This window comes from Chroicocephalus ridibundus, chromosome 2 (genome assembly GCF_963924245.1).
Source record: "Chroicocephalus ridibundus chromosome 2, bChrRid1.1, whole genome shotgun sequence".
NCBI classification, from domain to species: Eukaryota; Metazoa; Chordata; class Aves; order Charadriiformes; family Laridae; genus Chroicocephalus; species Chroicocephalus ridibundus.
Window position 1 is genome coordinate 102,883,648 of NC_086285.1, and position 19,519 is coordinate 102,903,166.

Sequence of the window (19,519 nt, forward strand, 5' to 3'; positions counted from 1 at the left end):
CACTGGAACAGGCTGCCCAGGGAGGTTGTAGAGTCCCCCACTCTGGAGATTTTGAAGACCCGCCTGGATGCAGCCCTGAGGGATGTGCTTTAGGCAATCCTGCTCTAGCAGGGGAGTTGGACTAGATGATCTCTAGAGGTCCCTTCCAACTCTGAAGATTCCGTGATTCTGTGACCTAACACACTAAGACTAAGAGAAAAAATGGGGAATGGGTAATTAATAGGTCTTATTCTGGAGTGGGATTTTTCCAGAGGAAAAACAGAGACTGCACTCTTTTTGGCGTTGGCCTCCAGTCGATGAAGGTGCTGTAGTCTGCTTTGCAAAGGAATATGCTACCTGAAGAAAAGTTGCCATACACTGCTACAAAAGAGTTGGCCTGCTGTAAGAAGGACAAAAAGAAAGCTGGCCTTTGCTCATTTTGCCTAGATCTGTATGGAAGAGAAACCCAGAAGGGGGAGGCAAGGCAACAATAATCTCTTCCTTACTGAGGATACTGAACTATAGCCTTTTCTGTCCCACAGAAAGATTCCACAGAAATGCATGCAAGCCAGATATACTCAGAACAAGAGACAGTGATTGGTCTAGAAAAGGATAAAAAAAGCATGGTATCTAAAAGTCAAGTCCAATATGGCAGAATGGTGAATATTTGCAGAAGAAAAGCAGTGTAAAATAGCACAATGGATTCAGAGTTCAAGCTTTGAAAATTTAGAAAATTTGTAAGCAGCTGGATTATGCGTAAATCTTCTGAACCATGTAAGCTTAGACAGCTTTGCTTGGTGGCTGTACCTTCAAAATCCATCCTCTCACTTAAAAAATTAAATCCAAGAGCCACATGGTTATGACAGTAAGTTTTATCATTTGAACCGGGATGAAAGTAAATACATGCTACCTGGAAGAGAAACAGCTTCAACCTATAAAATAAGTGGAAACCCCTCCCAGCTAATTTTACCTCAACTGAAAGCATAAGATCATTTTATGACATTTGTGTTAAAACAATCATGAGTAACTGCTACCTGAAGCATGGAGACAGGACAAGGTACCATATGTAAAGACTAACCTCACAAAGCCAATTCAGCTCGGTATCAGCTTTGGAAAAACATCATCTTTTGCTTATTTTTGCCATCCCCTTCAGTTATCTTCTGGAATGACAACTGCCTCCTACACAAAAAGTAGTATTATCTCTGACTTATTCAAAATCTGTAAACTCAATTCATTAATGCCAAAGGAGTTAGGTTGTCCACTAATCATTAAGCAAAGAAGAAATATCTTTCTTTCAGCAGCAAAAGCCCTTCCTTTCTTTTCTGAATTTCACGTTAAGTACTTTTAGAGTACTACTTACAGGTGAAGCTTTGGCAAGTGGACCAAAAAATTTATCCAATGTATATAAATATCTCACATTGTCTTTAGCTTCATTGGCAGCAATTGTTATATTACCATCCTGAAGGGAAATAGAATTAATACTGTTAAAATTTGCTATAAAAGTTCTTGCACTTTTACAGTGCATGCTACCACAAGGCTATGATTCCATCTTGCAAACATTTTCTGACAAGTTCTCTCAAACAAACCATTTCTTCTTCACTTAAGAAATAATTGCTTTTACATTGGTAAATTGGAATTGGTAAGCTCTACCTGCCAATCAGCAACATTCTGGATGTGATTTAGAGGAACTCCTCACTCAGACCCCCAAAGTTTTACCTTCATGATGGAAGTGCTATAGCATGGGGGTGATAATCCAATTTACATTTTAGAATGGTTTTAGCATGGTACAACTGTTTTTTAAACTACCAGTTCTACAGAACTTTGACAAGATCCTTGAAATATACCAGGGTGGTTCCCATCATTTTTTCATAAACAATATGGCAAAGCAGTTCACAACTAATGCCTATATATCTTTCTACTCATTTCTACTCATAACAGGTGGAACTACCCAGTACTTAGGAGGCAATTCTGTATGAAGAAAGGAATGTAGTTCTGACTTGTACTGGCTCTACAGACTTGTACAGACAATACCATCGTAATTCCATTTATCATAAAAGTCTGCAAGTATGCTAAGCACAAAGTAAAAAACTCAGTAAAATGACACTGTTCTCCTGGTTTATTTTCAAAACAGTAGATTATCTTTTTAACTGCTGTAAGAGCTACATTCTAATGGGTGTTGGGGGTCTGATTGCCGGTACGTTGCTTGCAGCTTATTTTCTGGCCTGCCTACAATTTTTACTGATAAGTTTACATTACTGAAGTAGAAGTTATGCTACAAAAACCCAGCTGTTAATAATCCTACAAGCAATATGATAAAATTTCAGGCATCTCTACCGTTAGCCATCACAGGGTACAGCTGGAGAGAGACAGATGTTGTATTGCTGCATTACTTTACTTTCGCACAACTATTCCACCCACTATGTTAATGAAAGACACATTACAGAAAGCACTGACTTCTTTTCAAGTTATCTATTTTTTTAACTTCAGAATCTTCAGTGTTAAATGTTTCAAACAGATTAATAAACCACAGTATAAAACCAGCATAAACACTCAAAGCTATTTTTATCATTGTGTGTTCAGTTCTGTGTGTATTACAAATACAGTACTGTACTCATTTAAAACTTTTAATAAAACATAGTAATTACCAGCTCTTTCCACTGCTTTAATGTCTTTGATCGTGCTGCCTGAAGAATACTTATAATTTTCTTCACTCTTGAGCTCTTGATCTCATCTAAAAGGCTTTGAAGAAAGAAACACATTTAAATATCTCTTTAAAATTAAAGTTTAAATTTATTTTTAAAAAGCTTTTCTAGACTCTATGAGAAATAATGCAGGAATTTAACCTGTTAAAAGATGACATTCTTGATTTCCAGTGTTCCAGCTCTGCCGATGGACCAATGTCATCAGCTTCTCTTCTCATTTGTTCACTCTCCACTAAAACTTGTTTGATCTGTTTGATCCAAATCATTACCGCTTCTTCAAGTTTCTCAGTGACCTGTGTATTACTGCCTTCAAAATCACAGGATATGACAGTCTCATAAGTATGAAGAAATATATGCAGATTTTTAACTACAGAAATGAAACGTCATTGGCAAATGTAAGCTAAGACGCTGTGTAAGCTGGGTATATTCAAATCACCAACCAAAACCAGGAAAAGATAAAGACTATAGCAACAAGATGCACACACATACAACTTATATCCACCTACTCTGTTACTATTGCATATCCTTTACAACAGAAACAGTTAAAAATACAGTGAGTTCATAAGGAAAAAAAACCAGCAACATGGTTTTGGGAGAATCATGTTTCAGAGATCCAAGAAATGCATTAGCTATGATGCGTGTATTTTTTTGCCTCTATTTGGTAAGTAAAGACTTGACTTCTCCACATTTCTCTCTTTCTGCCATTACGGCTTATTCCATATTAAAACCATCACGTAAAGGACACCGTTATTAACGGTCACAAAAAAAACCCTGCCATTTTTAAGTCAGCACATATTTTAGATTGTCCTAGTGGCTGAAAGAGTCTGGTTTGCTTCATGCATTATGTTTAGGACTTGTGGACCTTAAGCTGCTAAACAGACCTAAAGAACTTTTTCAGCCATATAACATTATTGCCTCATCTTAAAAGCCAGTAGTTCTTCTCTGGAAGCTGTTCTGCCATAGGCTCATGTAAGATTGAAGGGGATTGCAGAAGTATTGACTGGTTTGGCATTATTTCAGTCTGAAAATCCACATGGTGATAAGAAATGGTGGAAGGCTACTGTTCAAAGAGACATAACTGCTCTTTTTCTTACACACACATATATATATATAAAAAATTATAGAAATACATCTTGTTTTGACTCACAAGCCTCAGAGCCAGACTTAATATTGGATAAGTTTCCCCAGTATCAAAGAAAGCATAGAGTATACACACTAGTAGTTAGCTTCACTCGGCAACTACTTGGCCAGCAAATTCGGAGAAACAAGCCAGTGTGTACATGATATGACAAGGAACTAAATCGTTTAAGACCTATGAATTAAAGGATAGGCAAATGATTGATGACCTTAAGATTACACAGTCAGAAACCTGGAAAGAGTAAGCAGAAAAATGTATATAGCTGAAGGAAGACAAATTATTTCTTAAAGGTAATTTTTTATTAATGACATAACATTTATTTTATAAGCAGCATCATTGTGTTTGCTTTGCTGTAGGAATTACTCACCTGCAGTTATGTAGTCAGATGGGTTCTGTAAGTTGCTGATATAAATATCAATATCCACTTTTGTGAGCTGAATTTTATCTTCTATATTCTGTCTTGATGATGACAAAGTACCCACAAATTTATCCACGGAATACAGAAAGTCTTGTATCTGGCTGTTCTTCAAGCCTTCTTTCACAGCTCCCCAGTTCTGATTATTTTATGATTCATGCCAAAAAAAAAAAAAAAAAAAAAAAAAAAAAGAAGTTAAAACAAGGGTCACACTTTCTTTTGTTTTTTTTTTTTTTTTTTTTTTTTTTTTTAACACAAAAGGTATTTTATTTTTCATTAGAAAGGTATTTCTTATTCATGGCAGTATATAAAGATTTACCAGTATGCCCTTTAAAATACACTCATTGGTACTATGGCACAATTACTTTAAAGTGTGCATTGGTTTAATTATTCTGTTAGACAAGAAGAGACAAACAAGCATGAGGCTCTCAAGAAATAAAAATATCTCCCTGCTCTCACTGTCCTCACACCGAATTGCCTTTTTTTCAGTCTGATTTGACTCTCTGAACAGAGAAAATCTGTTTTCTCTGAAAAACAGATTCCGATCTCCCTTCCTGCTCCTGGGTCAGAGAAAATGGTAGCATATGGTTAACTGCATATGATACCATCAGCCTCAACAGACACTGAGCTTTATTATATTTCCCACCACGAACGTGTACTTTTAGAGGCAACAGAACCAACTGTGATGCTTTGTGAGTGCCACAGAACAAGGACAACTTGAAGATGCTAGATACCCTGGCTGTGATACAGTGCTTGCTGTCCACTCTAGAATAAAATAATGGACCGATCTTTTGTGCTGCCCGAAGAACTTGGCAGTTCTTTCAACACAGGCTTAATCTAGTTTTAATTAAATCATCACAGTTTTGCCTTAGTATGGCTGCTATGCTATGTTGTCCTTCGTCATGAGCATTACAGTTGGTGCTATTGCTTGAAAATAAACAACAACTACGTGAATTTCAAACACATATACAAATTGCATGACTTTCATAAAGGCCTATATTAGACTTGTATCTTTTTGTATCCTCTGTTTTATGTTCACCTAATGCACAAAGGGGACTACAGCAGCCACTTGCCTTTATTCCAAATGTTCTTGAGAAAAAAGACTATTAGATTACCTGTTGGGATTTAAGTGCTGGTACCATGATTTGGGACAAGAAAAATTCCAGGCCCTGAAGGATATTTCCATTAGTACAATCAAATATGCCAAAATTCACCTCCTTCAGGAAGAAACAGAAGTTAGCAGAATGCATGTTAACTTCTGCAAATAATACAATGTTTGAGTGAAATTCAGACATGTGGCAGACATACATACAGTCCGTAACTACAAACGTTCCATGAGGATATTGCCCCTCAGCTGCTGAATTTGGATTGGACATAGACTAAAATTCAATTAGAAATTCCAAGACTTGCCCTTAAGTTTGAGTCACCAGAAACATCATTCTCATATTGTAGCAACATTCCAGCAATCAATTAAAATGAACCATTTAACATCAATGCATTAATTAATCTTAAAACAATTCTATGTCTATATTTCTCTTTTAGAGGAACAGCTTTCATCTATCATAAATGCCTAAAAAAGGACAATAAATGTATCAGGCAAGAAATTCCTCTCTCAGTTGCTCGGTTTTCTCCAGTTCATCGTTAATGCAAGAAGCGGTGAATTGCTGAAGCTGGGGACAAGGAGAAACAGTACTGGTGAGTGGAATTTTACTGCAAAACTTGAAGCATAAATTGGCAGAAGTGAGGGATTGCATCTTTCCCCAGTGCTATTCATTTACGGACTGGTTGGCTTTTCTGTTACTGGCATTTTGCCTACAAATGTATACATTCTGAATATGGGTCACATGCTTTCTATGACTCACACCGACTAGCCATTTTGGCTCTGTGTATTTCTCTTGTTAGAATAAAGGGAGTCTCATTCTTCTCAGAACTTGTGAACTGCACAAATACACACTGATTTTGCCAACGTCATAAAGAATGCTTCGCTGATGCAGGGGAAAGTGTACCGAGTTCTGCCCTAGAAGCTTCTACTCTCAAGTTTTGCCTGTGCAAAGACAGCAATTCCAGAGTGTTTTAGGAATTGCAACTACAAACAAGTTTTTGTAGAGATTTTGACATTCTTGACTATCTTGATTATTAATATCACTAATGTTTTTCTTGCTAGTTTCACACTTGCACGCAAAGGAAGAGCATTTAAGACAATTAGTTGTTATGCATGGGTGGAATACCGTCTCCTAACAATATTACAGTTTCATAATCCCACTAGCGTATAAGAAGGTAGAAGGCCCTTTCTCAAAATGTGTACGAATTACGGATGACAATCAATGCTTGAGGAAGTGCTTACAAGGAAGAAGAGTAAGTTTCTTTGCATGTCTGAACAGGCTCCCTGGGAGGCAATGCCCACAAGCTTTTTAATAAAGAAATGCCCCTAAAATACTTCCTTCTGCAAAAGGGTGTGTTGGCAAAATAGCAGAAGGGAAGGATAGATGGGTAATGGCGATAGGAACTGACCTCTATTATTCCCCTTCAGATGGTTTTAACAATATCACTTACTCCCATAAGAGAGTGTTTGCACTTGTTTCAGGGACGGGGAGGCAGGGAAAATTAAGTCTTTCAAATCGGTCTCTTCACAAGAATCTCTAGGACAAGGTCGACATACAAGCTGATCCATTTCTTTCCACAGGAGGATGAAGATTCAGCTGTTTCTCTTGAGAAATAGGGGACAAATCAATGTATTTCTAGGGGGTTCTCAGATTCTCCTTCCAACTGTTCCTACACAGCTCTTCAGAATAAATCAAAATTTGTCAAACCAGTCTGAGCCTGAGCTCCAAGCCTCATCAGTGTGAAGACCAGCTGACCGAAAAGTAGGGTTTGTTTTACCTCCTGTAGCATCTAAAAATATTGCCTCACATAAAGAATGAAGTTTGATGAAAGCTACATGACAGGCCCTGCCAAAAGAAGGTGATCCCAAGCAAACCAGAGAGAGAAGGCGCCAAGGCAGCTAACTGAAGTGTTTAGACAACCATTCTGACAGGTACCCAACTGAAGCAGCGCAGCAGGGCACAAGAAGAGGAAGCCGAGAAATTACTTTTGCACACCTGGATGAGGTATTTGTAAAAATATCGTTATAAGGCAAGTGACTGACAGAAACTGAAATACTAATTTCCATGCCTGTAGCTGGAGAACAAACTTATTACAGCTTTGGCCCGCTGAAACGGAACACATCAACTTATTGGTGACAAATACAGAGAAAATCTGCGCAGAATAAAAATGAGTGCATCAATATTTTTAAGAATGTGATTTAAGGCTTATTATATTTTTTTCTTTAATGTCTATTCTTAGATGTTGGTATCTGGATGTTTTCTGGAAAAAACTATTGCAATATTTCCCAAGAACATGAGTCTCTCTGACAGTCAGAAAAGGCTGCTACAGTACTTTTCTTACACACAACTAAAGTATTAGGGGCAGGAAAAGCTTACTTTAGTTAGTTTCAAGTATGATCGTTATTTTAAAAGTTTAAAAGATACAGTTATTGTATCCCTTTTTTTTAATCTAATCATATCTAATTTACAGTTACTGTAAATTTTTAAAAGTTTAAAAGATACAGTGCAGCATTTCCATAACTTAACCAGATTAATTAAAAGGAAATCTCCTGGTTTAGGTCTTTATTCCCTATTGCTATTAAAAATTATATTTTAATGAGTGATTAATAATTAATTTTCATTAAAATATTGCTTTTAATAATATTGCAGTAGCTAATTTCCAAATCATTAGAACATTACTTTATCATAAATACTTATTCAGGTGGAAAAGAACTTTTGTTAAACACAGAACTAGAAATTTCATGAAAGCACCCCCCACTTCTTTTTCTGACTTGAGTTGCGTGAATAAAGGTCTAAGAAAATACTAAGTACACTGCAAACACCACATGATTTTGGTCTGACCTGGGAAGCATTTGATGCAGTTATAACTTTATCTGATGTCCTTAGGAAAAATGCACAAGTCCCTGTAATGTTCTGTAAAAACAACAAAATGCATACAGTAAAAAAGTATACATATGTATAGTAAAATTTACTTAACAACTTTAAATATGCCAAAAACAAAATTGTAAAAAATTAATTACTAAAAAAAGTAGTGAACTGTTTGTAGGATATTTGAATGTCTGTCCCTCTCAAATCAAACAGTTTTTTCTCCATCTGACATAACATCAAAAATGCCCTTCTGGGCAGACAAGTCCACTATTGCATCTCTACCAAGAAAACACAGTTCAAGGAGAGATTGCAAGCTAGGCTACTTCCTGGGCTCCATTCCTCTTGCATTCCCTGACCACCTGCAACCGTTGTGTGAGAGCTGTTAGATGACATATTCCTGTCTAGTCATTTTAGTATCCTTTGGACTTATCCACGAGATTGTCTAATCCCTTTCTGAATCTGTCAACATAAATTCACAGAAGAAAACTAAAGACACCCTCAGCTTTCAAACATTCAAAGTACTTTTCATAGATACTTAGACCAGAATGGAGCATCTTAGAATGACATTTATTTCATTTTTTAAAAAGGGAACTTAAGGATTACTAAAACCTTCTGATCCAAATACTTTTTAACATGTATTTTCATCTTTTCGAGAATGAAGTAATGTAAAAGTTTCAAACCAGTACTGCAACAATGCTTAATTTTAATCTATTAAATCTAACACTAATTCAACTGTAACAAATTCGAAGAGCCATTCCAATTGGTCCAATTGGCAGAGAATGAACCTCCTTTCTCCTCTGAAAGTAAGAAAGAATTTTTCAGCTATATCTTTTCTAACATAGGAATGTTAATATAAACTTGTGGCAAAAAAAAAAGACATCACCATGCCTTCTCCAAAGAAAATCATATATGGTACACCCAATTCCCCCAAAAAGAGATACAAAGAAAGAAAATTAATCAGAAATCTTAATGACTACTCTGAATACACTGCTACATAATGCTTAGACATTACATGAGGAGGTTGTTATAAAAATTTGAATTGAGTAAGGGAATTTATCCATTGGAGTAATGTGCAGTATTATTAAAACCACCGATGAACTGCACTTTTAAACCAGAAGTGCACAGGCACTGGAAAATACTTAAACATGCAGTCACTAACAAAAATGTTAGGATCTGTGATTCTTTTAACAAGGGTTTATTTGACCTGGTCTCCTCTCAGGTAGTCAAATCCATTAATCACTGCTTATTTAGTGGTGAATTCCAACCTCAGCTCAAGAAATGTTGGGAGATCTTGCATTATGAGGACATAGTTAAGTCCTTAAATATCTACCCAAGAATTACAAAAAGATGCTTAACACTGCACAATTGTTATATTTTTTCAATATTTTACTTTTCAAACATCATCTAATGAATTTTTCAACCATACCTCAGTAGAACCCATGGTAATAAATAACTTCTTCTGAAGGAAACCCTTTGTCGACTCATCTGACCTCAGTGACGGATTCAACTTCTGCTAGCAATTAAATTATAAATGAGAAGTTAATAAAATAAAAACTATTATCATACAAATACCTTATTGTATTTGAATATGTGAATTATAACTAAGCTCATTCTGAATCAGTCAGTAGATTCCCAGATAGAAATCATGAGGCTGGCTTTATCTGGAGAATAAGCTTTGCATGAATCTCACAATGCCTAGCATACAGTTTCATAGCCCTGTTTTTTTCAGAAAACACTCAAAGAAGGGGGAAAAAAAAAATCTCAGAAAATATAATGAAGTTAAATCTGAAGTGTTTCCTAGAACAACTTCCTCCATGGAAACAAACTGGATGTCTTCCAGAAAGAGTCCAGTGCCTGGTCTGCGAAGTCATAATGTAATTGCATGCGGGATTCACAAGAAGCACTGTCAGCTGGATCCTGCCAACAATGCAAAGAAATTTAGTTTTCTGCCTATGTCTTTAACCACGCATCACTGAAAAACTTTCTCTCTGAGAAGCCTTGCTGCTGCTGGTCCCTCTCCAGTGAGATGTATCTACAGTCTCTTCTCTTTGAAGCAACAAAAAGGTTTAAGCCTAATAAAGACGTGCTTCCCTCTAATTTTCTGTCATGCACTTTGGAAAAGAATCTGTTGAAACCTGGAAGAATGTAACTGAAAACAACATGGAAGAAGCCTGCAGGTATATTTCTCTTTCAAGTTGATGAGACACCTCTTCCTAAAAAGTCAAATGTTCAGCTCCTGCTAGACTAAATGTGTGATGTATTATACACGGTGGTGGCTCCCCACTTCCACCCCAAATCAGCATCTTCTAACCCCTATGCACAGCCTCAAGTGAACATCATGCTGGTGAAAGAGAGAGATAAGCAGCGCTGAAGAAAGGATCTTTGGCAAATCGTGGTAAGAACATGCCTACTTGGCCAGGCCAATGGTCCGTCCTGGCTAGTATTTTGTCTCCAAGAATGGCCAAAAATGGATAAGAACAGGGCGAGCATGTATGATACTGCCCCTGAGTAATCTCCAGTTCTCCGATATATTTGAAACCAAACTGTTGACAGAACACGAACACAATTTAATGAAATCTCTTGATTCATCAGAATGGGGTAGAAGATACTAGAGATGGCATTCATACTTTCCATCAGAAACATTTATTTTTATGCTATGCTGCTTTTGCAACAAAATTTTCATAAATTCATATTTTTATGGTTAGAAAGACCATAATAAAACATAATTAAATGCAGAAATGAAATTATTCATTTAACCCAAGCTGGGCATTTATTTCTGGCTTGTCAGTTAAGGAAAGCAATTTCAAGATTTTTAGTTTCATCTTGATTTAAGTCAGAGAACAACACGTTCATCCCAGAAACGTGCACACACAGTCCCAGCAAAAGGAAAAACTGATCAGACTGTTTCAACAGCTGAGCTTTGCGAAGTCTTTAAGCAATTCCAGTAACACTCAAAAGTTCTTTTAACTTATCTAGGTTATAATGAATCTGTAATTCATTCTTGCACTTAACTGATGATCAAGCATTATCAATCATTTTTTCTCCCCAACAAGCCTAAAATACCAGCACATGGTGAATTAGCTGACCCTAACATGGCTCCTCAATGACATAACCTGAAAGAACTGAGGAAGGACTTTTGCAGTTCAGGAAGCCCACAACAGTCATGTTAGGCAATTTCAAGGTCGCTTGGCACGTTCTGATATCACATACTCAGTGGAAGCTGAATAAATTATTTTGCTTTTTATGAAGAGGCTTCTTCTCAAAATTGAAACAGAGAGAAATACATCTTGGGGCCCACAACTACCTTATTTCTAGTTACAGTTTTCGAAGATTAGTTTCCGGAGAATGGGACAGACCTGAACACGAAGCCACCTTAATTTGGAAAGAAATTGTATCGATTTTCACTCTCCTGAATCAGTGCTGTGTCCATAGCGGAGCTGGTACAGCTCAAACCAAAAGAAGACAAAATAGTCATTATACACACAGTTCCCTCATTCTTATAATACTTATGTTAGCTAATCTAGTATTTTTAAACTCTGAATACTGTGAACACTTCATCTCAATTATCTTTATCATTTTTGAAATCTGAATTTTTACTTTACTTGGCCATTTTTAAGTTTTCTTTTGTGAAAACAAGAACAGTACCAAAACATGCCATAGGGCATTCTCATGTAAGCCAACATGGCAGAATCTCAAGAATGAGACCCAAGTTCTTTCCACATTGGTATGCATAACAAAAAAATATTTTTTAAGATTTTCTGCATTTTGCAACGGTCATGTGAGGTATTTTAAAAAAAAATGCAACTTTGCTTTTACAGAAGTAATAACAGAAACATACCTGCAATACATCTTGGTAAAAGAAGAGCAACTTTTTAAGTCCACTAGGAGCAAAGAATTGTTCTATAAGTTGAAACTAAAACCAAAATTAAAATCGTAGTTAATTGTGAAGTAGTTTCAAAAGACTGGAAATTTTGGAAATATATTTAATCATAATAATTTAATTAATATTTACCTTGTCATCAGAAATAATGGCCTCCTCCACTTGCTGCTCACTTAAGCCTATCCCATCTGCTAATCTTGATATCAAATACTTGTATCTTTCATCTATCTGAGCTCTTCTCTCCTCTTTGGTGACTTTGGCTTGCTTGGCTAGTTCTTTTCTAGTTTCACTGGAAAGTACTATACTTTTCTTACCAGTTGTCTAGAAAATAAAAGTTTGTTATAGAGAGATTCTTTTTGCTCACTTAAGGATTGCATTTTATATTGTTGATCTTTAAGCTGGTTTCATAACCTACTTCAAGCAGGAACATAAAAAATTACATCTAAGGAATGCAGAGGGAAAAGATCACTAATAGTTAACTTGTTAGGCCAAAATTATTTCGCTGTATAGAGCTGCTACAATGGAAACTTCAGATCAGGACCTCAGAATCAGATGTGGATCCAGGCTAAGGTCATAATACAAATTTAGCAATATAAAGGCCCTAATTCAAATCTCAGCTTTATGAATCCAGCTTCCGAACTTCTGTATGTCCATATTCCAGATGTGTCTCCATACTGCCAGCATTTTAATATATAGTATCAAGTTATTTCATCAAAGGAAAGAAATAAAACAAATCCACTCTAAAATCAGTCACAACTGGACCAAATATACAATTGATGTTTAATGCACAGGCCATACAAAGGTAGCAGTTGAATGATAAAGAAGGAAATTTATGTAGACAAAGGATTTTTTAGAGTCTTCATAACAATGTGAACAAGACTGAAAATAGATATGGTGAATAACATTTTAAAGTCAACAGATAATCTTCAGAAGCTATACAGAAAACTAAAGATTTGAGTAAAAAATTCACCACACTGATCATTTTCTTCTACACATCACTTCCAGTGACATGAGTATCTGGAGTCTGGAGATGTCTGGAGCGTCTCTGTACCTCACAACTTCTATTGCAGAGAAAAAAAGATAAATTACATCCTCTTCCCAGTACTCTAAACTGGGAATTCTAATTGATCAATCCTTATTTACTCCTGGATTAAAAAAAAAAAGAAACCAAAAAGCTGGCCCACGTCCACCTTTGCCTCCTACTCACCACCTATTTTAGCATAACACTTGCCGGAAGAACAGGAGTCAAAGGTGATCCTGTGACAGCAGATCCTAGCTCAGTGCTCCTTGTTTTCAGGTCCCCTCCACATCTACGATGCTTACTTTCTGTGTCTAGATAAAAGAAGCAGCAACTTCTAATTATTCAGGTATATGCACAATAAATGCATTTACAACACCTGCAGTGTTGTGTCTTAATATCTGCTGGCTAACCTCTTCTCAGGCTGGGGAAAATAAGGCATGAAAGGAACATTAGAAAACCCGTGCCTCAGCAGAAACCCTTGGAATCCATTAGGGGGAAAAGATGTCCTATACCAGCTTTTATCTTGAGTTCAATTGCAAACAATTGCTACTGATAGCAGTAAAGGTAAGAAAAAGCAATTTAAGGTACTAGCTTGATGAAATCAGTTCTGGAAAAAATAGAGACTTTGAAATATGGTCACTTTTCACACTTGCTATTGTCACACAGTTTTTCTTCTTCTGTTATTTCTTTATCTAAATTCTGACTGTCATGCATTTCTGACAAATTTGCTACTTGCAGAGACTTGCAAGAAAGCTTGAGTGCATGGAATACCTGAACAACAAAGATTGCTAATATTTGCAATAAAAACAGGACGTATATCTTTAGAGTGTGTAACTATCTTCTCTTGATTGTGTAAGCCTCCTTAAGAGCTTTTGAAGCCCTTGAAGTTATTTAATAAAAAATTTATCACATGCCTTTGTTTTTCGCAGAAATTAGGGTCTGAATATTTTTAAGTAATTTAAGTAACAAATAATAGTATTTATGTTTGCCCAATACTAAGTACAATAATTTATCTCCACCCAGCCACTATTTATCTTTTAAAAATTTTAGTTACAAAGCATTCCTAAATATTGCTTTATCTCTCCTTAACAGAAATACTGTTTCAGTTAGCTTCAAAAAGATAATTATTTGAAAGCATTAAACAACACTATTTGTAATTGCTACAGCTTCCTTTTATCCCAAGAAAAAGCAACCATTTTATTTCTCAGAAGATGATATTTAGGTCCCATCCTTGGCAGCAAATGGCATCCTCAGTGGAGTATACAGCAGTGCTAATGAGCAGCTCACTAAACTTTTAGGATCTGCTGTTTAATCTGTTCTAAATAAATGATGAGATTTTGACTAAAATCAATATTCTAATAGCATCTATTTCCTTATAAATTCCTTATAAATTTTCTTACAGATTGTGTCTCCTTTGCCCTGATTATAATGTATTACTCACAGAATCATAGAGTGGTTGAGATTGGAAGGGACCTCTGGAGGTCACCTGGTCCAACCCTCCCTGCTCAAGCCAGTTGCCCAGACCATACTCAAACAGCTTTTGAATATCACCATGGAGGGAGACTCCACAACCTCGCTGGGCAATCTGTGCCAGTACCCAGTGAAAAAGTGTATATGTGTGTGCGTGTGTGTGTATATATATATATATATATAGTGCGTGTGTGTATATATATATATATATATAGTGCGTGTGTGTGTATATATATATATATATATATATATATATATATATATGAGATCCCTCCTGATCCTCCTCTTCTCCAGCTCCTCTCAGCCTTTCCCCACAGGAGAGATGCTCCAGTGCATTCATCATCTCTATGGCCTTTCACTGGACTCTCTCCAGTATGTCCATGTCTCTCTTGTACTGGGGAGCCTAGAACTGGACATAGTACTCTAGGCGAGGCTTCACCAGTGCTGAGTTAAGAGGACGGACCACCCCCCTTGACCTGTTGGCAACACTCCTCATCATCCAGCTCATGGTATCATCAGCCTCCTTTGCCATAAAGGGACCATTGCTGGCTCATCTTCAACTTGGGTGTCCACCAGGGCCCCCAGCTCCTTTCCTGCCACTCTGCCTTCCAGCTGGTCAGATCCCAGCACGTACAGGCGCACAGGCTTGTTCCTCCCCAGATGCAGGACTTTGCACTTTCCCTTGTTGAATTGTATGAGGTCCCTGTCAGCTCATTTCTCCAGCTTGTCAGGGTCCCTCCGGATAGCAGCACAACCTCCTGGTGTATCAGCCACCCCTCCCAGTTAAGTGTCATCAGCAACCTTGCAAAGGGTACGCTCTGCCGCATCATCCAGATCATTAATGAAGTTGATAAACAGGACTGGATGCAGTATCGACCCCTGGGGTACACCACTGGATTTTGTGCCACTGATCACCATGCTCTTAGCTTGTCTGTTCAGTTTTCAGTCCCTCTCACTGTCTGCTCAGCCAGACCACACTTCATTAGCTTCTCTATGAGGATCTTACAGGAGTGAAGGTGAAATTCAAGTTGTAACTGCTCAGCAGTGTTAATCTGTTACACAAGAATGATTTGGCACGGAGAGCAAGAAGGCCCAACAAGGGTTAAGCTGGCTGGAAGCAGGAATGCCAGAGACAACAACTCCCATTAAGGGAGTGTAGTTTCCCTTGGTGATGAGATAAGAAACAGCCATAGCATTGTCTTTGCCATCCTGGAACTGGAGGCTCAGGGTCTACCTTTAGGTTGCAGAGCTGGTGCTGGGGGATGGACCCAAGGGTGGCCTGAGGTGCTCCATGCTGATGGAACAGAACAGGTACTGGTGCAAGTGTATATAAGGAATTGCCTTGTGAGGACTTTTTATAGAATGGTTATAGCTGTAAGACTGTCCAATGCATTGGTCATTAATTATTTTTTTTACATTTCAGCACAAAAGTGTGTTTAATTTGCCTCAAGGGGCACAATAAAAAACTCACAACAGGAGAATGTCAAAAGCCTTACTGAAAATACGTCATATGCTCACTTTGCTTAAGTATTCCCTGGCCTTGCGGAAGAGGATGAGGTTAGAGAGTACTGAAGCAAAGTGGGCGTACATAAACCTGTCGGCCCAGATGGATGCACCTACAATCACGGGGGGGGAGCTGGCTGATGTCATTGAAAGGCCATGTTCAATAATCTTTGAACTAATTATTCAATCTTTTACCACTGTTAATATATTTCAGAAAAGAGATAACATACTATATGCCATACTATAGAGTACTACTAATTTGAACTCCAGAAAAATGGTTCTAATCAGGTTACTATGACTCGGGACTAGGAAATCTGTTAAGGGATCACAGTTGCACTGTGCATGACCCTGTAAATACATATAAATATATGCATTTGTTTATTTATATGTACATATTTATTTATAAAGCGGAAAATTGCACATTGCAGTCCCTACACTGGCACACTCAGAATAGCACATACCCATCCAGTATACTTAAGTACGTTATAAATTTAAACACTCTACTTAATAATTGGTTTATGATTTTGTACATGGAATTTTTTTTCCATACAAAGACAACATGAAGTACTTATAAGTACTTATCATTATTTTCTCCCTTACCTTTTTTTATAGCAATGAGAGGTGGACAGAGTTCAATGTCAGGTTTGGAAGAAAGTTGCACTGCTTTCAGTTGTTCTGATTCCTGTGGTTCAGAGTGACCAGGAGAGGAACTAAGCTCAACTCTTCCCCGTAACTCAGTCTCATCTCCCACAGTTTCCTCCATTTCCACCACGGCACAAAAATCAACCTAAATCAACAAAACAGAAAATGACCGGCAATATAACACTGTATCAACTAACCACATCTTCAGTATTTTTATTCCTGTTATAGCACTAATATGATAGACTAGCAATGAAAAGAAATAAAAAATTTGCTACTTTTGGTTGCTAATTTAAAAGGAGAAGATCTAAGCAGTTTACAAAACGATAAAATGAGCAAGCCACTAAGGTTGCTCGTTACCAAAACTTTATTTCTAATTGCATAACTGTCCTTTCTCTCTGACCAGACTGCTGTAGGTGGGAACTCACGCATCGAGGGACAGGTTGAGCTCCTTCTTACAGGACAGCTGCAGGTCCTACTGCAAAGCGCTGGGCACAGATCACCGGCTGAAGCACTTGCTTAATCTCAGGCTGGTTTTTAAGCCTTCGTTCGGTCTGCCTGGGCACTTGGGAGTTGCTGGCAGCTGCTATGGCAACCCCTACACAAACCCAGCTAACAACCCAGTCCCCAGGAGGCACCTCATCTGTCCCCATTTCCTGCTGCATACACCAACCCAGTGCTGATTCCATAACTACGTGTCTTTCTAAATGCACCAGAGTTTTCCCTTACATATAAATTACATCCTAAGCAAGCAGCTTCCCTGAGCATCAGCATTTCTGATGTGCAGAGCCAGGGGAGGCCACAGTGAGACACATGCCAGCAGCCATAACACTCTCCTCAACACAGCCCTTCTCGGCACAGCAGCAACCTGGGTTCTGGGCAACACCTGAAGAGACACAGTTGAGACAAGGGGCTGAACGAGGGCTTTCCCTTTTCCTCTGCTGGGCAAAGCCACTGCCACATAGATCTGAAAGGTACCACATGGTCCGCAGCTTATCCACCTGCAGCAGCCTTAGGAGCACGCTTCCTTTCTCCAGATGATACTCAACAACCACCTTGTAACTATCTAAAGGGCACGTGTCAAGAGGATGGGGCCAGACTCTTCTCAGTGGTGCCCTGCAACAGGAACAAACTGGAACGTAGGAAGTTCCATCTAAACATGAGGAGGAACTTCTTTACCCTGAGGGTGGCAGAGCACTGGCACAGGCTGCCCAGAGAGGTGGTGGAGTCTCTGTCTCTGGAGACATTCAAAACCCGCCTGGACGCCTTCCTGTGCAACCTGCTCTAGGTGACCCTGCTCTGGCAGGGGGGGTGGACTAGATGATCTCCAGAGGTCCCTTCCAACCCCGACCATTCGGTGATTCTGTGGCCAGACTTTCACTGCAATAGGTTACCACTCAACCCCAAAGGTTTGCTACCTCAAAGGACTTCTGCATTTTGGTTTTTAACCAATCTCAGTGACTTTGAACCAGGACCCAAAAGCACTCACAGCGCCCTCGACGCTGAGAGACTAAAAAAAATAATAATAAAAAAAAAACACAAAACAAAACAAGAAGGGAGGAAGATGAGGCAGAGGAGGTGCCGCCGGTATCCCCGCAGGCTGCAGCCGCGGCCCAGAGCCCGCTCTGAGGAGAAGCGGCCGCCCCCCTGGCCCCCAGCAACACCTTGCCGCGTACGCGCTACCGGCACGAAGCTCCTCAGGGAGAGACAAGCAACAGCGCTCCATGGCCACTAAGCCAGCCTGACCGGCTACTGCTCTCAGACAGGCTTTTTGAGTCCCATCCCCCGTCCCCATGCCCGGGAAGACGCAGGCGCCGCCCGTCGCCCCCCCCCGCGCACAGGTGAGGGAGCCCAGTCCGCATGCGCGCCGTCCCCAGCAGCACCACCCCCCCGCGGCGGACGGGGATGGGGGGCGCGTCTTCGTTCTGCGCCTGCGCGCCCTCTCGCTGCGCCGCGGCGTGCGGCCGGCGCCTGCGCGGTGGCGGCCTGTCAGTTCCCCTTGCCGAGGGGTGGGCGGCAGCCGGTAAGTGGCGGCCGCTTCTCCTGCCCTCGCTGCTGGCCCTCTGCCAGCGCCACGGACGGTCAGTGATGCCCGGCCGGCTCCTGCCGAGCTCTGTCGGTGTCGGTAGCGACCCGAGTGTGGCACTGATGGGGAAGCGGAGGAGGGCTGGGTTGGGCTAGGCCGGGCCGATCCGGGAGCCCCCCCCGGGGGTGGCGGGGCCGAAGCGGGTACTGAGGGCTCCTGCGGCGCGGCTGCCGTCCGAGGGGCCGTGCCGGCGCTGAAGGAGCTCGGCGTGGTGGGGGCTTTGCCCGGCAGGTCGCTGGCCTTTGCCCGGCTGGGACGGGCACCTGCGTCGATGCGGGTAATTCGGGCTGAGGCGCCTCCGTCGGGGAGCGCGGCCGGGAGGAGCCGGGCGGAGAGGGGGCTGCCACCGAGCTTTTCTGTGAGGGGTTCTGCCCCGACACCCGAGTGTCGCCGAGGGCCTCTCGCCTAGAGGCTCATTTCTGGAGAGGGCAGGGGCCGTCCCCGCCGAGGGCCCCGGCGTGGGCCTCCCACCAAGGGCCTGTCGTCCCCCCAGCTCGCTTCTGGCATCCCGGCCCAAGCTTGAGTCTGGAGGAGGAGGAGGAGGGTGTGCTTGCAGCTGAAGGCTTTCCAAGACGGCTCGGGACTTTCTTTTATAGCTCTGAAGATATTTGTGGTGTTGGCTGACAGCCGCCGTGTAAAGTTGGCATGGTTTCTTAAAGTTTGTACTTCCTTTTGAATGGTTAGTAGTTGTGCAATAACCTCTCTACCTCAGCAA

The 19,519-nt window shown here is 40.0% G+C and overlaps 2 protein-coding genes across 4 annotated transcripts in view; one reads left to right on the forward strand and one right to left on the reverse strand.

Annotated features, from left to right (window-relative positions):
* The window catches only part of LOC134511806 (dynein axonemal heavy chain 5-like), a 169,252-nt gene extending 152,028 nt beyond the window's left edge, over window positions 1-17,224 (reverse strand). Inside the window, exons 1-12 of the mRNA XM_063326333.1 lie at window positions 17,147-17,224; window positions 16,680-16,866; window positions 13,317-13,417; window positions 12,218-12,406; window positions 12,044-12,118; window positions 9,632-9,718; window positions 8,179-8,250; window positions 5,350-5,451; window positions 4,187-4,373; window positions 2,823-2,988; window positions 2,625-2,718; window positions 1,340-1,438 (exon numbers count right to left, since the gene is read on the reverse strand). Coding sequence (XP_063182403.1) covers window positions 1,340-1,438; window positions 2,625-2,718; window positions 2,823-2,988; window positions 4,187-4,373; window positions 5,350-5,451; window positions 8,179-8,250; window positions 9,632-9,718; window positions 12,044-12,118; window positions 12,218-12,406; window positions 13,317-13,417; window positions 16,680-16,842 — 1,335 coding nt within the window. The 5' untranslated portion in view covers window positions 16,843-16,866; window positions 17,147-17,224. The remainder of the gene's footprint in view (window positions 1-1,339; window positions 1,439-2,624; window positions 2,719-2,822; window positions 2,989-4,186; window positions 4,374-5,349; window positions 5,452-8,178; window positions 8,251-9,631; window positions 9,719-12,043; window positions 12,119-12,217; window positions 12,407-13,316; window positions 13,418-16,679; window positions 16,867-17,146) is intronic.
* A 1,405-nt stretch (window positions 17,225-18,629) lies between these two features.
* Window positions 18,630-19,519, forward strand: part of EXOC3 (exocyst complex component 3) — a 28,081-nt gene continuing 27,191 nt past the window's right edge. Inside the window, exon 1 of one of the 3 annotated variants that reach the window (XM_063326335.1) lies at window positions 18,630-18,741. The gene's annotated coding sequence lies outside the window, so the exon portion shown is untranslated. Of the gene's footprint in view, window positions 18,742-18,803; window positions 19,484-19,519 lie in introns of those variants that run through there. The other 2 variants (XM_063326337.1, XM_063326334.1) reach the window with 2 other exon arrangements.